Source organism: Fulmarus glacialis, unplaced genomic scaffold (assembly GCF_000690835.1).
Source record: "Fulmarus glacialis isolate BGI_N327 unplaced genomic scaffold, ASM69083v1 scaffold12968, whole genome shotgun sequence".
Lineage (NCBI taxonomy): Eukaryota > Metazoa > Chordata > Aves > Procellariiformes > Procellariidae > Fulmarus > Fulmarus glacialis.
Genome location: NW_009230495.1, coordinates 36,017 through 56,219, shown reverse-complemented (window position 1 = coordinate 56,219; position 20,203 = coordinate 36,017). Strand labels below are relative to the sequence as shown.

The 20,203-nt window shown below is 43.6% G+C and overlaps 1 protein-coding gene across 2 annotated transcripts in view; it reads right to left on the bottom strand.

Annotated features, from left to right (window-relative positions):
• Positions 1–15,383, bottom strand: part of PLXNB1 (plexin B1) — a 38,656-nt gene extending 23,273 nt beyond the window's left edge. The window contains exons 1-10 of one of the 2 annotated variants that reach the window (XM_009584252.1): positions 14,246–15,379; positions 9,461–9,643; positions 8,924–9,052; positions 7,016–7,116; positions 6,179–6,311; positions 5,321–5,477; positions 2,329–2,437; positions 2,127–2,235; positions 648–1,508; positions 95–220 (exon numbers count right to left, since the gene is read on the bottom strand). In XM_009584252.1, the coding sequence (XP_009582547.1) occupies positions 95–220; positions 648–1,508; positions 2,127–2,235; positions 2,329–2,437; positions 5,321–5,477; positions 6,179–6,311; positions 7,016–7,116; positions 8,924–9,052; positions 9,461–9,643; positions 14,246–15,379 (3,042 nt within the window). Of the gene's footprint in view, positions 1–94; positions 221–647; positions 1,509–2,126; positions 2,236–2,328; positions 2,438–5,320; positions 5,478–6,178; positions 6,312–7,015; positions 7,117–8,923; positions 9,053–9,460; positions 9,644–14,245 lie in introns of both variants that reach the window. The other variant, XM_009584253.1, reaches the window with a different exon arrangement.
• Positions 15,384–20,203: the final 4,820 nt, after the last annotated feature.

Below are 20,203 nucleotides of genomic sequence, written 5' to 3'. Positions count from 1 at the left end.
TTACATGTATTTTTAGCAGTCCAGCGGACAGGTTGCCCAAACAGTGCTCTGCATTAATACAGTTTCTCAGTGCTAATGGTGTTGAGCTGACTACCTGATAGAGGTGGAAGTTCTTTCCCAGCAGCGTTATCTTCCTTGCCACGTTGACTGGAAACAGCGAAGATCCCTGGATTCCCTGCACACAGGGACATGCATCTGGACCCCAGCTAAGCTCTTCATTCTGAAAACAAACACAGGTCTTTAGAGAGGAAGACCTCCATGGCTCTGATACAAGGAATCAAAGCTTAACATGCCAACAGGAAAACAAGCCCTGCCTGAACGAAGACACGGCTATGCTTCTTTACCATGAAGTTACAAGAAAGCAATGCAAGAGCCCAAAGAAGCGAAGAGCAGAAAGCTGTGAATATGCTGGACATCACAGCAGCTGCCACCTTCAGGCCAGCAACACTTCTACAAGACCTGGAAACCTCGCACACGCTTTTCTTCCTCAGGCTGCCACTTCTCACTCCGCACATTACAGCAGTCGGCTTCTACACTCTCAGAGGGCACAACCTCTCCTGTGTGCTGAAATACCAGACCAGCAGCCTGTATGAAAGTTTCAGAGTATTACAGCCTTAGACTGCGAATTCCAAAGTCCAGCAACTTACCTCCTCCCAAAACTCAGGGGCATCATACTGATAGTCGAGGTCAGGGTGGAGGATCCTGGGAAAGTCAGGGACATCCCTCTCTGAAGAATCGCCATCACCCGACAGAAGAGTAGAAGCAGAGAAGGGAGATGTGTCATTCTCAGCCTGCAGTAAATCCACCCAGTCCTCTGTGTCCTGGAGCTCCATGCCTTCCTCCAGCAGCCAGTCTGGGGGAGCTGATGGTGGGAGCTCTGAAGCAGGTAGTTCAGTTCCCAGCAATCCAGGAGAGTCATCAGAGGCAGCAGGGCCCCCTGGCACTTGGCTGGGGGTTTGGGGGGATGGGATGGCAGATGTCAGTGCCTCTGTGGTAGGAAAAGTACTTGGAGGCCACTTGAAGCTGGTAACATGAGGGGAAGGTGTTACTGCTGCTGCAGACGTGTGCAGAGCGTTACCCACTAGGGTGGTGGGTGGGTCGGTGTGCCGTGGCTCCTGGGCAGTGGGTGGCCCTTCAGTGGGCAAGGCTGCGTGATCCATGTTTTTGGATGCGCTGGTGAGGACAGATGCAGCAGGAGAAGTTGTCTCTGGCACAGTGACAGCAGGTTTGTCTGCTGGTGGTGGTAGAGGGGATTCTGTGACAGCTTGGAGAGAGGCTGCTTCAGTTGAGAGAGTCAAGTATGTATAGCTGAGGGTTTCTGTAGGCTCAGTCGTTGTATCTGAGGCTGCAGAGAGCGTGATGTGGTTGGGCTCTGTGGGGGGCACAGTGCTCGGTACCACACGCACGGGGGGAGTGATGGGTTTAGTGGCCGCAGTTGGGCCTGTGATAGACGACTTGGTGAGGGGAGCTGCTGAAGAAGGAAACACACTTGAGGTTGGGATCTGGGCCTAGAGAAAAACAACATGGTGGGGTGAGAAGAGAGAAAGAAACAAAACAGAATAAAACCCAAGCAGAAAAACCACTCCATATTACTTCCTGTAGCAGTGTTCACAAGAGGCTGCTTCACCCTCTGGATTTCAATGAGAGCTATGTCTCATGCCACCTTGTCTTGGGATGGGACTGGGGAATGCTCACAACGCAGAAGATCCAGCAACATTCCCTCTTCCCACAGATGCCTGCCCTCGCCTCCACTCAGAGGGAGGTCTGCCTGCCTTCATCCCCCAACAAAACTGCAAGGCCACCTGTGGCAGCCACAAACTGGGCATCTGTTCCACCTCCCCCCTGCCAGCTTGCTCTTGTCCCTCGCTTTGAAAACACAGGCTGGATAACCCCAGGAGAGCGGTGACCTGCTTCACCTGATGGCACTTCCCCAGAAACCTAGCAAGGCCTTGTAACATCAGGGACACAGAGCCTTGTGTCGCTCCAAGGGGAAGCTTTGCTCCAAGAGCTCACCTCCTTGCTTGATGTGACTGACAGCTGCTATTTTACCTGGGAAGAGATCTGACTCACTGCAACTCGCTGAGGCTATTAGAGCGTATAGGACTAGGACCGAGTAGGAGACGCACCCTTTCATTGTAGATAATAGTTCCTTCCTCACAGGCTGCTTTGTGGGTGCAGAGGTGCTGCTGGATGCACCAGTTACATCCCCAGAGACTGCTCACACACTTCTGGCACCTGGAACAATGATAGAAAAGCAGCTGCTGAGACAACCCAGGAGGGGACAGCCACCCTCGCTATAACTACAGACAAGAAAAAGCAGGTGCTCACGGTGCCGATTTCCACAGCAGGGCCACTGCAGCACAGTCATAGAAAGAGAAGTCCACAGAAGCAATGAAGATGTCATGGAAACGCACTACGAGCTTTATGGTGACATGATCTGAAAATGAAAATAAAAAATTCTTAGAAATGGAGCCACTATAAATTTGCCATACTGTTAAGAGATACAGCATGCTTTAGGAAAGACACTGTCAAACATGCAGACAGATGCCCTTCCATGCTTCTAGCATCTCAATCACTGGATTATCCCACAGACACTAAAAACAGGTTGGACAAGTTTGGCAGGCGTAGTTTATGACAGCTCTTGCCAACCCATGGGAAGGAAGACTAGTCTGAGGATCCCTCCATCTTTATCTGCTATAATTCCAGTATCATCTCTATATTAGAGGAAGATGTAACATTCCAGGCTCAAAGCTGATTGTCTTCCTTTGTCACCCAAAGGAAAACCAAACCCTTAGAACTGAGATGCCCTTCACATAGTGCCTTCACCTCGAGAGCTTTGTTCTATGTCAGACTAAAAAGTGAGTCAGTGAAGAGGTATAAGACTTGTAATCTCACCTGCAATGACTGAAGGCTTATCTGCTTTAAATCCAGGTCTCATGTCAACTACAAGCCTCAGGATAGCCCAATTCTCTTTGGGAAGAGACTATCACTATTTTCTGATAGACCAAATAGCTGCAGAGATGGTCACAACTTACTGCAGCTGATAGCATGAGCCTGAAGGAGATATTTTGCATATGACAGTGCTAAAACAGCTAATTAATCTTGTTCCAGACAAATGCCCCCCAATCCTAGAGTTGGGTATTAGTTCTCCAAATAATGGGAAGATATTGCATGCTCTGCTCAACTCCAAGAGCTGCCATTTCTCCAACATAGTTTGCTGTAAAAATAAGTAACAAGAAGCTTGTCCATCATTCCTCTCACAGAATTCAGACCTCCTCTTGCAAGCAAGGTCTATTCACAACAAAACAATTAACATGTCTGGTGAAGGATCAGTCAGGCCTAAGCTGGGTTCCTGATAGGATGACAAGTGAAGCAGTATGCTAGTAAAACAGCTGATGATGAGGTGTGCATGAAAACCCATGATTAGGAGAAAATAAGGGTATCGTACGCAGCTGGAGGCAGGAGTCACTGCAGTACTGTCAACTTCCATTACTGTCATAGACGTGATTGCATTTGGCAGTGGTGGAAGGACTAACACCTCCCAGGATTTCAGGGTTATGACACCATATTTATAAATATTCCTTTCTCCAAAAAGGCCATTATTTCCCATGACTGCCAATAATGCTGTTCAACAGTACAGAAGATGAGGTTGAGCACTTGCAAATTGAGAGCAAGAGTTTCTGCTATCAACTTGGAGTTCAACAGCTTAAAGTGACAGATTAGCTGGTATGCAACCTTTAAAACAAAGCTGAAAAAAGGCAAATATTTTAGTGAGCTGGGAAAATTATTATAAGTAGGAATAGGAAAGTGCCATTATCTAAGGCCCTGATGAGACCTCATTTAGAAAGCAGTGTATCATTCTGGTTACCAGCTTCAAATTCATCTTAGCAGAGCACAGAAGCCGTGCAAAGAAGGGCTAGCAATACAGTGAAGGAGAGAGGAAGTCTGAGTAACAAAAGAACACGAAGAAAAAGTTGGCACAGTTAACACGGCAAAAGTCTGTGCTAAGAATATCTGGCCATAGTTCATTGAGTGGGAGAAGAGCTGTGGAAGCAAAAGGACAACACAAATAGATCAAACGGACACAAACCATCCATGAGCAAGTTTAGGCTAGAAAACAGAAGCACCTTGTAAAGCCTCAGAGATGCGATATGAAAGTAACATAGGTAAAGAATCTATGGAATCTTGAAATAAAAGCAAGACAGATTTTCAAAGGAGTCAGTAAGAATATCTGAAGCCTAGAATAATGAGAACTAGACTGTGGCTTTATCTACACTGATTTTTCACAACTGTGCTTAAATTCAGGCCTACATTTGCAGAACTACACAGGGAAGCCGATCCTGCCCACTCTGCCTGTAGTGGCGTGCATGAAGCCCTTTCCCTCTGTGCCTGACCACCCTGAATGGAGACCTGGTCAGTTTGTTCCAGACTAAAGCTGTGTGAAAGCCAACAGATATAATAATATTGTAAATAATATTGAAAATGAGGGAGTTTAAGATTGAATGAGTGTGTTAGCTGGGTTCTGCTGTCATGTTATGTCCATGGAGATTGCTTCAGACCTATTAGCCAGCTGCATACTTGCACGGAAAATCTGCTTAGCCATTTAGGTGAATCGTGTGGAATGCTTCCCAACTGGCACCTGATTTTTACTTCAGATGAACAAGCTCTTTGAAGAGATCAGCTCATCAGAGCTCACACTGACAGGCTGGGTAAAATCCAATGCAAAGACTACAAACTGAGAACTTTCTAGGTTCTTTAGAGCGGCCAATTAGCAATACTCAGCCAGTTATTGTTCATGGTAATAGAAGGCTGATTATGTATTTTCTGAGGGTATGCCGCATTGCAGATTCATTTTTAACTTTCAGGACTGTGGGTCTCTTCTTGCCTTTCCTTACATGTACTTCTTTCTCCCACTACTGCATGGATTTTGAAAAGGTTTGCATTTTGTTTGATTTAAATAATAAAGCAGTATTTTAAGAGAGTTCTCTCTCCGCATTTATGACAAAGCTGCCAAACCAGCCCCCGCTCTAGACTGCATTTCAGATCACATTCAGATTTTCATACAACCCTTCAAGCAGGATCTCCTTTCCAACTACCAGAATTTGGCATTGGAATTTGGCAACAGCCCAAAATAGCACAGGATGTGTGTGACACACAAGTAGAAAGCAAACAGATATTATGACAGAATGAAATGAACACCTGCTGACAGACCACATACATTCATGGCTGTTAATCCTGGCAATCTGATGGACCTACAACATACTTTCTCCCAACACTGTTATCAGAGCTATCATGCTCCATTTTAAAGCATTTCACTGACCTGCTCCTGTTGGCAAAGCTGGTGCTTGGCTGGGATCTGGAGAAGGACACATGATTCCTGACTCTGTCAGAACTGCTGGGCTTTCATAATCTTCAAAGTAACATGAGTAAAATTCTTCCTCACGCAGAGAAGGTAAGTCCGAGATAGCCACGAATATCTATCAATTTAATAATATCCAGTAAATAATTTGCCCTCTAACACATTCTTCTTTATTTCATCTAATTTTCTGGTTCTATTTTTTCAAAGTAAGAGCCCCATAAAGTAGTTATCTACATACACACCCATTTTCCTATAATGCCTCCTAGGACTGACTGTTCTATTCATCATCTCTTGCCATTCCCAAACTGAACTTGGCATCCACCAAGCAATTGGCAACTTCCCCCTTTGCCCAAGTCTCTAGCAAAAGACAGGTTCTTGCCACCTCCTGACACAATGACAGACTTCAAAACACTGCAGCACCTTCTTAGCTTTTCTGCCAGTTCTCAGATGCCAGACTGAAGCCGTAATTTTGAGTAGCTCCTTTTAGACCTTCCTGACAGCAAGCATCAGAAACACTGTGAAACCACAGACATGGGCGCCTTATAGATACTAAGCCGAAGAGGGACCCCACCCAAGCAGCCATCAAATATTCCAGAATACCCAGTAACTCTTAGCAGGCAAGGACATTTAGTTTTATCGGAAAAAACAATGAAATTATCTCCTGGTACAGCCAAGCTGTTAAGTCCCTTGTGTGAGGCAAACAATATGTGCCAGTCATTCAGTACCCCACTGAAAGCAACAGGAAGACTTGTGACTCTTCAGAGTTTGCAGGTGACTTCCTACATGCTTGAACATCATCAGAGGATCATCACCACTCACATTTCTCTTTTCCTCTCTGCTGATATTGGCTGGAGTTAGTGACTGGACAGACAGACACTGCTGTGTAGAGTTAAAGCTCCAGAGCCACTGCTCACTCAACCTGGACCGCAAGCAGTCAGAGCGACGGCTGCACCTGCAGGGAAATAGCAAGAAGCCCTATGAGAGATCTGTGCAGCCCTAGCAGAACACGTTCGGCTTCCAAGCTGACACTGGCTGTCTGAGGCCTTGCTAGTGTCTTGGGGAAGCTGCTACACAAGCCATGGAAGTCCCAGCCTCCCACCACCTTCAATAATAGGATGAACTGTTGCCAAAATATAGATGGGTAGGCACTTTTTGGGCTTCAAGGGTCATAAACTAGTTCCTGTGTTATTCTACAGGGAGACAGAGCCAGCAAGCAGACAAACACGCTGGAATACACCATGTCTCATTAAGCAACATCAGTAGGGGAGCAAGAAATGAAAAAAGTGCTAAATAAGAGAGTGACACTAGAAGAAGAGATAAGATAGTTTCTCTACATTTGAAATGAGGCAGTTTGAGCTGCAATCGGACTAAAACCAGGTTGAAATTCACTGGACACGAGCATTGTGAGTGGTGACCAAAGACCCAGAAAGCAATGGAAAGATACCCTTGCATGCAACTGTGACTGCTGGCGGTGTTTTAGGGAGGCAGACAGAGGAATGGTAAGTTACAGAGAATATTCCATAAAGGAACTAAAAATAAACTAAATCCAGACACATAGAAATACAGACACACAGACATAAGGAAGAGAGTAATTGGAGACAATCCCTAAGCACTATCCCTCCAAAATCCTTGCAGGTGAATGGGGATCTATCTTACCGTCCCTGAAGGACACACCAGCCACAGTAGGGATCTTTCAGCGCCAGACAGGATTCACAGTCCAAGTACAGGGAACATTCCAGTATGGGAACCTTTACCACCTGTCAGAGAAAGAAATCAGTGAAAACACAGCACACACAACAGAGGACCCAGGTCTATGGCTTCTTCTGCCTAACTAGCAAGCCCCATCATCTGCATGCTCAACTTCTTAATCCCCAATATTGCATAAAAATAAAGAAAAAAAGGAACAAGTTTCCAGAGCCCATCTGAATGGCCATTTCACATATTGGTGAAGGACATCTAAACATGAGGCTGTGCAGAGGCACTGAGACAAGCAAAGTGTATTGCTATTAATGGGTTATCTGTGACACTTTTTGCAAGATGACAACTTTATTTAGTGATAAAACTATATTTTGACAAAATGGATCAAAGAATAACAGACTGAATACCATTCACTCTTTTGCTTTTCTGTCATGGGAGATCATCTCTTTTGACATGTAGATGATTGAAGCTGGAGACAGCAGCTCCAGCTGAGGCCTCTGAACACATCTGCACTATTGCCCAGCTCTATCTGGCAGAACTATCATTTTGACTGAAAGTAGACCAAGAAGCTTTGATCAATGTGGAACAAAAACCTTCTGCCATCGGGGGTAAGTTTTACTTGCAAAACATTTCTGCTTTAACTTACTATCCTTGCTGATTTCAGCCTCTTGCCCTCTCTTTAATCTGCTACTACACTTCAGCTACTACACTGTCAGTTGTTTTAAAAGACCAACTTCTAATCCCCGACCTATTACTTTTGCTAAGTACATGATGCAATTTGCATTTTTTAATTGACAGAACAATTACTATTAAGGATATAGTTCAGATTTCCCTAATCTTCTTCCACTCACAGATTTCCACTCCTCTTTTGAAGTGTTACAAAATTTCTGAGTATCTCAAAGTGCACTGGGGGGTGAAGGGAAGCGGTGGTTTTCTAGCATACTCTCATTTTTTGTTTGTTCTTTCCTTCAGAGTAACTCAAGGGCTGCCTTCTCCTTTGCTAGGAGGATCCTTTTCTTTCCAGCTCAAGGAGCTGACATGAGTGGTGTTGTACAAATCCTCTCAAATAAAGTATGCATAGCTGGATTTCCTACTCAGCTGACACCAATATCCCAAGAGCCTGAAGCATCACAATGCCTCTTCTCCTCCAACTGCCACTGGGCACAAACAGAATTACAGAAAGCAGGAGAAGAGGGAAAAGTGCCTTGCATCGTTCGTTATACAGCTTGATTTCTTCTGCAAGACTGTTATATACCCGGTCAGAGCGCACCTCTGCAATCTGAAGACATTTCTCACATATTTCTGCTTTTTGTAGGTTACATGCCTACAGAAGAAGAGCTGAATCTTTTAACTGATTAAAAACAGGAGAAGTGCCACAGTTTTAATCACACAAAACCTCCCTTTTCTCTTTTTAATCTTTTGCAAAACCAAGACAGGTCACATTACTTGCCAACCCAGAAGGCTCAGAGTCTTCTGCTTAGATGGAGATGCAAACAGTTGTCCAAACAGTTCCTGCTCAACACAGAGGAACCCAGGAATTTGCAGTCCCTTGTCTTCATGCCAATAGAGCAGCCTTTTATAGCCTGCAGTTCACATTCCTCCATCACTGCTAATACAGCCTGACTGACTTAGGGAAATGCACATACAAACAGGCCACAGCTTAGGGTAACAAGACTTCCTCTACGCTTCCTCCAGCTTTTGCAAAAGGCCAGTCCCCATCCCTGTAAGCCAGACCAGCAGGCAGCTGCTGCCCAGCACAGGCTTAGCTACAGACACAGTTTCTCTGCCTCCCCCACTCCCGTCAGTAGTTTGTCTGGACCTCAAATGCTTTCAACTCTTCTGTGGAAGGGATTTTATTGCTCTTACCATTGACTGGGTCATGACAAAGAGGTGCTCCTGCAACTGGTCAAACAGCAGGTCTCCACTCACCATGCTATTTAACTGGATAGCTAAAGAAGCGTATATATGTGCATCTCCCATTGCTCCTAAGTACACCTGCAAGAGAGTCATGGTTGTATGCAGACAAAGTACCACAGCAGGAGTTGGGGGCACCCATCCTATATCGCACACTGTTGTGTGCGAGGATTTCAGCCTCCCACCAAAATCTCAATGCAGTGACTCCAGCCACATGAAGCGTGTGCCTAGCAATACCTGGGGAAGCCACGTAGGATGCACCAGCCCTGACGCTGGCTCAGTGCAGGTGTAACCAAAGGCAACGTGACCACTGTTTGGGGCATTCACATTCTCAGTCAGTACAGTGTGAGAAGAGACCATCTGATAGTAATGATCTTTAGTAGGAACCTGACTTCCCAAGGGACAAGAGAAATTGCCTTTTTTCCTCTTTCACCTGAGCATCCCTGATTAGTTTCATCCTCTTTGCTTCCTGTCACATCCCGATCATACCTTGTGCAGTCTCCCTCTGCTGTCTCCCAGAAAAGCAATGGTGTGCCCATCTTCCACATTCACTGCCACAGCCGTCAGACGGGCCTCTGTTTTCTCCAGGAGGGGGGCTGCTTCCAAGGGTACCCGGCTGGCCATAGGGCTGGGAGTGTGGTCAGAGCCACAGGGGTAGGCATACAGGGTGTCCTTTTTTGGGGAGTGGAAAGAACAGGGAAATCAGTACAAAAGTGGATACAAGGAACATTAGCACCTTTAACACTTCCCACTATCCCCCTCCACCCAAGTTCCTTAAACGGGTGCCCCAGCAGTGAATTCAGCTTTGAACCCCTCTAAGCTTTTTTACTGAGAGTAAAAAAACAGCTTTTAATAATTAGTTTAGGTATGTTGGCTGTTTGTACCCTCACAGAATCCTGCAGATATTTCAGCAAGTCCATTCAGCATCAGTAATGAAATGCATCGAAACTCTACTAAACTCTTATGTTCTCCAGAAAACATTACTGGCTATACATTGCCATGATACAGCTTTGGGGAAGATTCATTGTATTTTTCAGAACAAAAAGATGAGAATTCCTGCTTCCAGTGCAAAACCACCTGGTTGCAAGCATCGCCTCCAACAATTAGCATGGTTTTGTTGTATCACCTACAAATTCTAAGCCTGAAGTAGAATCCCAAAGCATCAGGTCATACATAAACACAGGGCGGAGCACAACCTGCTCCAAAGAGCTTACTAACTACACATAGAAATCGTAGAGCGCATACAACCAGAGACCCACAAAAAGTCAAAACAAGAGTCATCTCTGCACGCTGCTTCAATTCTTCTGAGTCTTGTGAGATTTCTGAAAATTAACTCCACAGTACTGTGCAAAACCAGTCCCACCAAACCTTCACTTACTGAATTCTAAAGAAGAGAGAATGAAAGCTGCCAACTTATTTACTATTTGTATGTGTAGAGAGAAGACATTCCATTACGATTCACCTTTTTTCCTAAGTAACAAACTCAGTCGTGTCTAGGATATTTCCTCTGTTGCTTTGTATCTTTCTTGACACCTTGTTCTGTGTCCACTTTAATTTTACAGTATCCTTTTGGAGACTGAATGCAGGATTGTTCACCCAACAATTATTATTAAAAACACCATTTTTTAATCGATCAGTGGCTCATCTTCAAACAATGTGGCTTGGGTAAACTTTTCATGATTTTCATCATGAAATCCCTTATGGATAACATTTTCACCCTCCTCTCCAGCCCCTTGCTAATTACTCTTACAAAGCTGCGTGTGGAGCAGAGGCATTAATTGCGCAGTCCACACCGACTCCAGCACCCTCTTTTGCCTCGGGCAACATGGTTGAATTTGGACTCCTTGTGAGCAGGGTTACGAATTCCTTCTGTCTGATGTCTGCAGCTTTGCATTTGGCAGCACCGAGCTGCACAGTACCATCTGGCACCAGGCAATGGAGCCACCCCTGCCAGGGGTCAGTGATAACGGCACAACATAGCATTCTTGAGGTGGTATCACCTCTCGCCAACCCCATGGAAAACCTGACCCTTTTTCCACCCTCTCCTCCCATTTCTCTGGGTTTTTTTGTTGAATGTTTGTTTTTGTTTGTTTTTTAATACTTGACTGCTTCCTGGAGAAACTAAAAATGATCAGGAGCTTTTGACAAAGTCGACGGAAATCCCACTGCAAAATATATTTAACCTTCTGACCTCTATTCACTTCTCAGACGTATTGCTATCTTAGCAGGGAAGCAAGGTTTGACATGGCGGTTCCATGTAAGAAACCATGCCAGTTAGACTAGCACTACTTTCATTTTGATGCTTTATTGTTTTCCTTTCAAGTACTAATTCAACTGATTTTCTGCACGCTAGGCATAAGGCTCTCACTTAAAGCATCAGAGGACGTTACAACTTTTAATGATTTAGTTTTTACCATCCTCTAAGCTATAATTCACTTTTAGTGACAGATATATTTTTCTTATCAGCTCTATCATTTGATTCTTAAGCTTCTTCCAACCACCTTCTTGTAACTTAAAGATTTCTATTTTTCCAGTTGTCCAGTTCCTATAAGATTTATTAGGAGGTGAGCTACAGTCAAATTTCCATACTTAAAAGCATCAAGTGTTTATTTTGAATGGGATTCTAGCTATCTTTTGCAACCTTTATATCAATTCAGACAAATGCTGGAGCCTAATGACCTGACTACTGAGGCTGATTTTTTCAAAGTTTGCTTAAAAAAACCGCATACAAGGCTGAAATAGTTGTACCCCAGTTGTGCTCAGCACTGCTGTTGCCTATATGTGATGCCAAGGGCAAGTCACTTCACACATGTTTATCTACCATAAACCAACATTAGCTGTGCAAGCTCTCCCAGCACTGGCACAGCCCGCCCGTGGCCTTGCAGGGACTGTCTGCAGCGCAGTTAATCACAGTCAAGAGCTGAAACTTGTTCCATTCTACAGGATTAAGACCATGATAACTGTATAAAGTGCCTATATAAATTTACATAGAAGCTGTTTGACTTGTTTTCAGTGAATAACATCTTGGCAACGTAGCAGAAAATACACTTCAAGGATCATCCAGTGTCCTACTGTGATGCAGCAAGTTTGGATGAAGCTGCTGCCGTGAATTCTGGTGTGCGCTTCATACATTGCACAGGTAGGAAGCAACAATAGGACAAATCTATATCTATGCATGAAGAGGACCGAAAGCTCAGTGCAAAAGGACAAGTTACATACCTTGAAAACTGCACCCACAGAAGATATGCAGCCTTCCCAAGCCTTGCAGAAACATATTTTACACGTCCAATTATCAAGTCACTAACAGCATCTACATAGTCTCCTGCATGTCAAGACTAATGGATCTCCAGCAAACTGAACAAATGAACTAGTTCTGAAATTCTTGTAAAAACAAGCATTTTTTTCCAGTTGAAGAGATTGTATTGAACTGTAAAACTCAATCTTAGCCTCTCCTAAAAATCAGAGGCAGTGCTAACTAGGGAAAAGCCTGTGCACAGGCTGGTTTGGAGACAGAAAAACGTGAAATTAATTAGCATTATCCTTACATACAGCACAAGCTGCCACCATTGAAACCGAGTTAAAACTGTTCCTGCATAAAATGTTCATTGACAGCCACTTCCACTCAGCGCTGAATGGAGCAGGCTGGAGCTGGCACAGACCCTTACGTGTTGTTAGATACAATCTTAATGACAACCGCTACCATGTACTGAATGGCGAAGGATAAAGTTTGTTAGGACATTTATATATCATTGGACACACTTGTTAATAAGATGCCGTACTTTAGTCAGCCCACTAGTGCCAAACCGTGCAGCTGGGACCCTGGGATCATGTGCCAGGAATCACATAACAGACACTGCCCTTTTTCTCCCACCCTGTGCACCCACTTCTCCACTGGATCAAATGGTACAGGGGGACTCTGCATCATTTTGAATGAAGGATTTTTCCAAAGTGCTCACACCAGTTTGACATTTAACTCCCTCAAACTGCCCTAAAAATCACCTGTGACAATTCCTTCCATGCAGCCCCGCAAAGACACATGGGGCATGGCTAAGACATACAGTAAAAGCAGGACATCAAGCTGGGCAGTCTCTTGCTTCCCAACTCTTACGCACTCCTCCTGACCTTTCATTTGCCCTGCTCCAAGTCTGCTCTTTACCCTTCCCTTGTCCCACAAGTATTCTACAGTCAGCTTTAGATACTGAAAGGAAAACCATAATTTTAAAACTGGTTTTGGATCACACATCCAAACCCAGAGACTTCCAAAGCTCTGTGGTACCACTTTGCTCTTTGTAGCACAAGGCTGGAAACAGGCAATTATCTGGACAGCCTGTTCTGTAGAAGGAAGACACAAGATAACATGCTGTTCTGCTAAGGACTAGCAACGCCCTCGGTGAAAACAGGCTACTCACAACCACAGAGCCTCATGCTGGGACACTGCATCCAGCACCGCCCCAGGAGAACGCTGCTGCTCTGTGTTTTTGTCACCATCCCTGATATCGCAGCACCAGCCAACGTGGCTGACAGATTGAGCATGGCTGCAAGGATTCAGGGTCACAGCCACTTCAGTTCACATTTTTATCCTGCAACATCCCGTCATGCCTTTGTTGTAGAATTTAAAGAAGGATTATCACCTCTTACAGCTCTGGAGACAAAGAAGAGCCAGGTCAGGAAGAGTTCTTCCTTGGGCACAAAATTCTGCAGGACTAATGCAGTCTATAGGAAATCAGGATTTTGTTGACGCCTGTTTTTGCTTACGTTCTTTTTTGTTCCGGGGTGCCCTTGCAGGAAAGTGTTGTGAGGTCCACTTGCACCTCACCACAAGCAACAGGGACACAGCACACCCCTTAAATTCCCTTCCCAACACACAGGTGCACATGCACATACTCCTCTCCTTCCCTGCAGTGCAAACCAGGACATGAAATTACTGATAAAGAACAATCTGAACTGAAGCTTCAGTGCTCTTGCCTTGGGCCAAGTCACACCAGATGCCCTCCCCATTGCCTCACACAGTCCATGACCCTCTGCAAGGAAACCTACCCGTGAGAGGCAGAGAGCTGCAGCAGCAAATCAGACAGACTGTACTTAAACAGGACGCAACTGTTCTTGCATCGCATTGCTGCTGTAGCAAAGAAAACAGACTGAACCCAAAGGCCTTTAACCTGAACAGATTTCAACATCCATTTACGGGAAACAGGCTGACTTCAGGACCACAAAGCAACACAAGAACACGCTGCACGCTACTCTCTAGCCTGGCAAAGGTGCAAAACCACTCACCGCTGGCAGCTGGACGCAGTTGGAACTGACATCGTATTCAATATATGCCACTTCTGTCCCTTCTTCTGACTTCCCATCTCTCATGTAGCAAACATCCCTAGTCCAGTTAGTCAGGCGATCCACCTCCTCCATCGCGTAGACACAGAGCGCAGACTCCTCGCTCAGTTTGCCAGAAGAAGCCTGCCAGGCAGAAAAGGCTGCAAACAGCACTTCTCCCTCGGTGTCCAGCTGCCCCTGGGCCAGGCCTTCCCCCGGCCGGGTTACATAGGCTGCTTGCAGGAGGCTGTATGTATTGGCTTTGCTCTGGCAGAGCAGAGGTAACTCCACATACGAGTAATAATGAGAGTCATCCAGGCAGATTCGTGAGATGTAGGTCTTGTACTCACGTGATTGAGACTTGAGGTCCCGACGGTAGAATAGGAAATAGACGCTTGAGCGATAAGTGAAAGATTTAATGAAATGGTGGTTGTACTCGGAGAGCCGGCCCACAGCCAGTTTTGCTGTTTCTTCATAGGAGAAAATGGAGTGAGAGTCTATTGCTTGAACATCCCCTCCATGGGCCCTGAGATTTCGGGTAGTGATGGGAGGAATCCCTCCTCCAACTCCTCGGCTAGTGTACCCTCGTCCTACAAACAGCAAGGGGACCTCATCCTTTGAGTAGGCTATGAGTCCCACAGTGGTGATATTGGGATCATTGGCAGCAACGTACTGAGTGTCACCAGGGCTCTCTGGTCGGAAGAGGACGTGGTCGATGGATGTGAGGCTCCTCTTCTCACAGATTCCCTGGTGCACACTGCCACACACAATGAGCTCTTTCTGCACTGTGTTCACCAGCAGCAGTTTGTTGTGATTGTCGGTGTGGTGTGCCTGAGGGCACTCCAGCTTCGAGACCGGGGGAAGGCAATCTTTACTGTCCAGAACTGGCCCAGTCTGAACCACATTCTTCATCAGCAGGTCAGATGTCAGCTGAAAGAGAAAGTTGGTAGCCCCCAAGTAGATGGTCCCGGATTCCAAGTCCATAGACAGGTGGAGGAATTTCGTAGCGTTGCGTGAGAACGTGACATACTGCAGTCCCCGTGGAATTGCTGCTCCCAAGAAACAGAGGACAGGAAGGAGGAACGTTCCCAGAGGCATGATAAACACTCTGCAAGAGAGGAAAGGCTGTTACAACTCCTCAGAAACCAGGAGTGAAGATTAACACTCAAAATCCTTCAGTAGCACTCTTATTATGGGAGGTGGGCAAAGACGACATGAATAACCACAGAAAGCAGAGAGCTAGACACACAGAGCCAACACAGGACATTTGCAGAAACACCAAGGGAAAGACACCTGCAGGAGTATCAGAGACGTTACTCAATCATCTCCACACCAAGATGACAGGAGGATCTTCAGGAGAAGCTGCAATACTGCAAGTAATGTTCTTGGGAGCTTTCCCAGAGACTGCTGGGCTGGTACTAGGGAAAGCTTCTCTTCACGAGCCCAGGACTTGTACTAAATTTGCTGAATAAACAGTCCAAAGCACAGATTCATCAATCCAGGGACATAACCTAAGGAGAAAGGTCCTATCTATGCTGTGACAGAAGGTGCTTCAAACATTGAAGCTGATCGCTATTCCTGTAACATCAGAAAAAGCCATGTTTAACTCGACTCCTGCACAACTCTTTCCTATGATGCTATATTGGAAGTTCTCCAGGACAGGACCACATTCCTATAGCAGCCAGCACACTGCATACATTGTTAATGAGCAACACCACAGTAAAACAAACCACTGTCCAAGACAAACAACCTGCAGGACCATTGTTTAAATAAACTATAGCTGGGATCCAATTCAGAGCAAACTAATAACCCCTTTGCTCTGTATTTGATCTAGATATCATAACTAATCGTTTTCTTATCGCTTATGGCTATCAACAGTCTCTTTTGGGTCTAAGGCTCTTCCACTAGTGCTTCAGAAGAAACCCTCCCATGCCATCTCTGCCACTGAGCATCGTCCACCCAAGCAGGACCTGGGTGCCAGGATGAGGCCTCCAGAGTGTCAGTCATAGCAGTTCCCAGCCACCCCCCTGGGGCCATCAGTCTGCCCCCAGCCCTGCCAAGCCAGCCCCTGTGGGCCCCCATCTCCTTGGGCAGTTATGTAGCATGTCCAGGCAAGGGGAAGACCACCTTATCCTGCTCGCTCGTTACTGCACTCTCTGGGGGAGAAATCTCTTGCTGGCACTCATGTCTCCACAGCACCTCTATCAGTACTGTAAAAGGTGATTTGAACATGCCTGCTCTGTGGACAGTGCTCCATTCCTTCCCTGTCCCATGCCTCAAAGTGCAGGCAAGGCCAGATGGGGTGGGTGTTAGACAGACCCAGGGAACCACCAGACCTGTTCTGCTCCTCTCCAGAGGATCTTTAGATCAACCCCTCTTGATATCTACCATGACCCACCCAAGCCATGCCACAGATGAGAACAACTGTCCTGAACAGCATGTGGAATCCTACAGCATGGTGGAAATGTGGTAATAAGTACCTGCAACATTTAGATTAATGCATTCCGCATGGAGAAAGGACATCAGCTGCAAGTATTCATAATTTACTATGAGTACCACCTTATTTGAATTGAGAAGCAGGTGGTGATGCAGCTGTGAATCTATTCCCTTCCCTCCCTCCCTCTTGCAGACAAGGTATCAAAGCTACATACAGCTACACAGATGCCAAGCTGGGCCAGAGGCTCAACAGAGCTGATGGGTACAGTATCTCCTCCAGAACTGGCCTGTAATCTGCTGTGCTCATTTTGGCAACTCAGCTCCTCAGGGGTAATGCTAATTTTGTAGTTAAAGCTAAGAAAACTATCATCACTTCCCTCCTACAGCATCATCCCTCTTGGATCTTCTTGGTAAGCTCAAAGTGCTATTAGCCCAGAAGTGCTTAGAGCACAGAGGTGGAAAAAGATCTGCAGCATTTCAAGAGAAGACTACCCCCACGTTTACTGTGGGACTTAACCAATTTAGGCCACAAACTTCTCACCACACAATCTGTGTCTTACACTCATTCTGTACAACATCCAGCACACAGTGTGCAGAAAACACAGTCGCAATGGTGAGAACAATAACTGTACGACTGTAGATCCATCTGTTATTTCACTGCTACTGCAAAAGAACCCCACAAAAGTCTGCTTTCCAGCTCCTTTGTCAGTAAAACTGGCATCTTTGCTCTACCAAAAGACCAGTTGAGAGGATTAGTCTACTTGTGAAATCCAGCGGATGGAAGGTATTATAAATACAACACATTATTAAATATAGGCTTTGTGAAGCTCTGGAAAAGCTCTACTTCACATGGCTATTGTAGGTAAGTAGGTAGTACTGTCAGGATATACCCGGACACAGGAATGCTGGCTCTAGGCTGGCAGCTTTCCACCAGAGCACACAGCCGCTGATTCACACCGTACCAGCACTGTGTTTAGGTTACATGCACACTAGGGCTTTTGTTTGCCCCGATAATGGACACTTAGTGTTTTCTGCTCTCAGTGCTACAAACACACTCTGCTTCACCCAGATTCGCAAACAGCAGTGAAGTAGCCTTGGAGTCTCTTTCCAGGGTGGTGAGAGAGCACAGCACCTCATCATGTGGGAGATGTTATCTGTGAAGTCTGATAAGGGGTATTTATAAAGCCAGCAAGTAGATACATGTAGACTGAAGGATGGAGCTCTAACTTGACTCTACCACCTTGGGTTTACATCAGCAGAGCATATCTTGCCCCAGCTCTAACATGTGAGTTATTTTTATGCATTCTCACCATTTTTATTAGAGAAAGCTTTATTCAAGGAACTCCTTAACCACACAACTGTCTCGGTACCTCTGCACTATCATCATGCAGATGTCATGATGGCTTGTTGTGCAACTCTGTCTGGAGTCTCCTCAAAACTTAAAATGCCTGCAAACAGAACAATAGGCTGATGACCATCCAACAGCAGGAGCTTGACTATGTCGTGACAAAGCCACACTGACATGGAGAAGACAGTCTTTGATCTGGAAGCAGCTGAGGATCACAAGACATCATTACACTACACCACTTAGAGGAATCTCTAATCTTCTTTGTAGCTAATGCAACCTTCCTACGCCAGCACTTACACAGTAAAATCGGCATGTGTCTTCAGAATTTATGAATTCTGAAATACTGGCTTTCTGGCTAGAAGTCATGCCCACAAGCTGCAAGACTCTGCTCTATCCACCACATACCATCACTGACAGCGGCCAGGGCAGAACTAGCACTTATACATGCCACCAGTACTTGAACTCAAAACCCAGCGCATGACAGCACTCTAGCAACACAGATCTTTTTACAGTCTCTTTGATCTGTAGTTGAATCTACCCCTAATGTTTCACTGAAAGTATTTTACCTATTGGAGCACCTGTACTGGAAAGAGATGGAAAAGCTACTGGCCCTTCATTCCAGCAGACCATAATCAAAAGCAGATCTCGCTGTGGTCAAAGCTCTGACCTGAAGTTATTCTTCTTTCACAAACCAATATCCCCCTAGAAGTCACTTTGTTAGAGCTAGTCCTCAAAGGTGTTCCAGGTAAGAAACTACTATCTAGCCCTATAGCCCTCATGACTCTGGGAGAACAGAGGGCAGCTGAGAAGACAAAAAAAAAAAAAAAAAAAAAAAAAAAAAAAAAAAAAAAAAAAAAAAAAAAAAAAAAAAAAAAAAAAAAAAAAAAAAAAAAAAAAAAAAAAAAAAAAAAAAAAAAAAAAAAAAAAAAAAAAAAAAAAAAAAAAAAAAAAAAAAAAAAAAAAAAAAAAAAAAAAAAAAAAAAAAAAAAAAAAAAAAAAAAAAAAAAAAAAAAAAAAAAAAAAAAAAAAAAAAAAAAAAAAAAAAAAAAAAAAAAAAAAAAAAAAAAAAAAAAAAAAAAAAAAAAAAAAAAAAAAAAAAAAAAAAAAAAAAAAAAAAAAAAAAAAAAAAAAAAAAAAAAAAAAAAAAAAAAAAAAAAAAAAAAAAAAAAAAAAAAAAAAAAAAAAAAAAAAAAAAAAAAAAAAAAAAAAAAAAAAAAAAAAAAAAAAAAAAAAAAAAAAAAAAAAAAAAAAAAAAAAAAAAAAAAAAAAAAAAAAAAAAAAAAAAAAAAAAAAAAAAAAAAAAAAAAAAAAAAAAAAAAAAAAAAAAAAAAAAAAAAAAAAAAAAAAAAAAAAAAAAAAAAAAAAAAAAAAAAAAAAAAAAAAAAAAAAAAAAAAAAAAAAAAAAAAAAAAAAAAAAAAAAAAAAAAAAAAAAAAAAAAAAAAAAAAAAAAAAAAAAAAAAAAAAAAAAAAAAAAAAAAAAAAAAAAAAAAAAAAAAAAAAAAAAAAAAAAAAAAAAAAAAAAAAAAAAAAAAAAAAAAAAAAAAAAAAAAAAAAAAAAAAAAAAAAAAAAAAAAAAAAAAACGAAAAAAGAAAAAAAAAAAAAAAAAAAAAAAAAAAAAAGGGTAGTACAGCATGTTCTGCAAGCTAGTTCTAATCACTCTGCGCAATGGGTAAACATTGAATATAGTGCTCTTTGTTGCTCTTTGCTGAAGAGCCATTAGCAAATGAACTTGTATTTATTACTAGGTGAGCAAACATACATTAGAAATGAGCACGAGTGTGTGGCTATCAGTAGCTAGAAGCATTCGCATCCTATGTGAAAATTGAGAGAAAAAAGCCAGCAGTGTCTTTTGATTCAATTTTCCAAGTTGTTTCTCAAGCATGGGCATCACTGCCTTTTTTATTCTTGCCCTTCAGTTAAGCCCATCACAACCGCTCTGGGAGGACAGGAAGGAGGAGGATAACCTACATTTAAATCTGATGGTTTCATGACAGGCTACGCTACTGAGCTCTTTATGGATTTACTGAACCGTTCTGCTTCCTGTGCTCACTGCTAGTGTACAACACAGCTGTTACAGACAGATTGCACTAAAAGTGTGTAGCCTTTAATTAATTCTGAAAGCAATTGCCAAGGCTT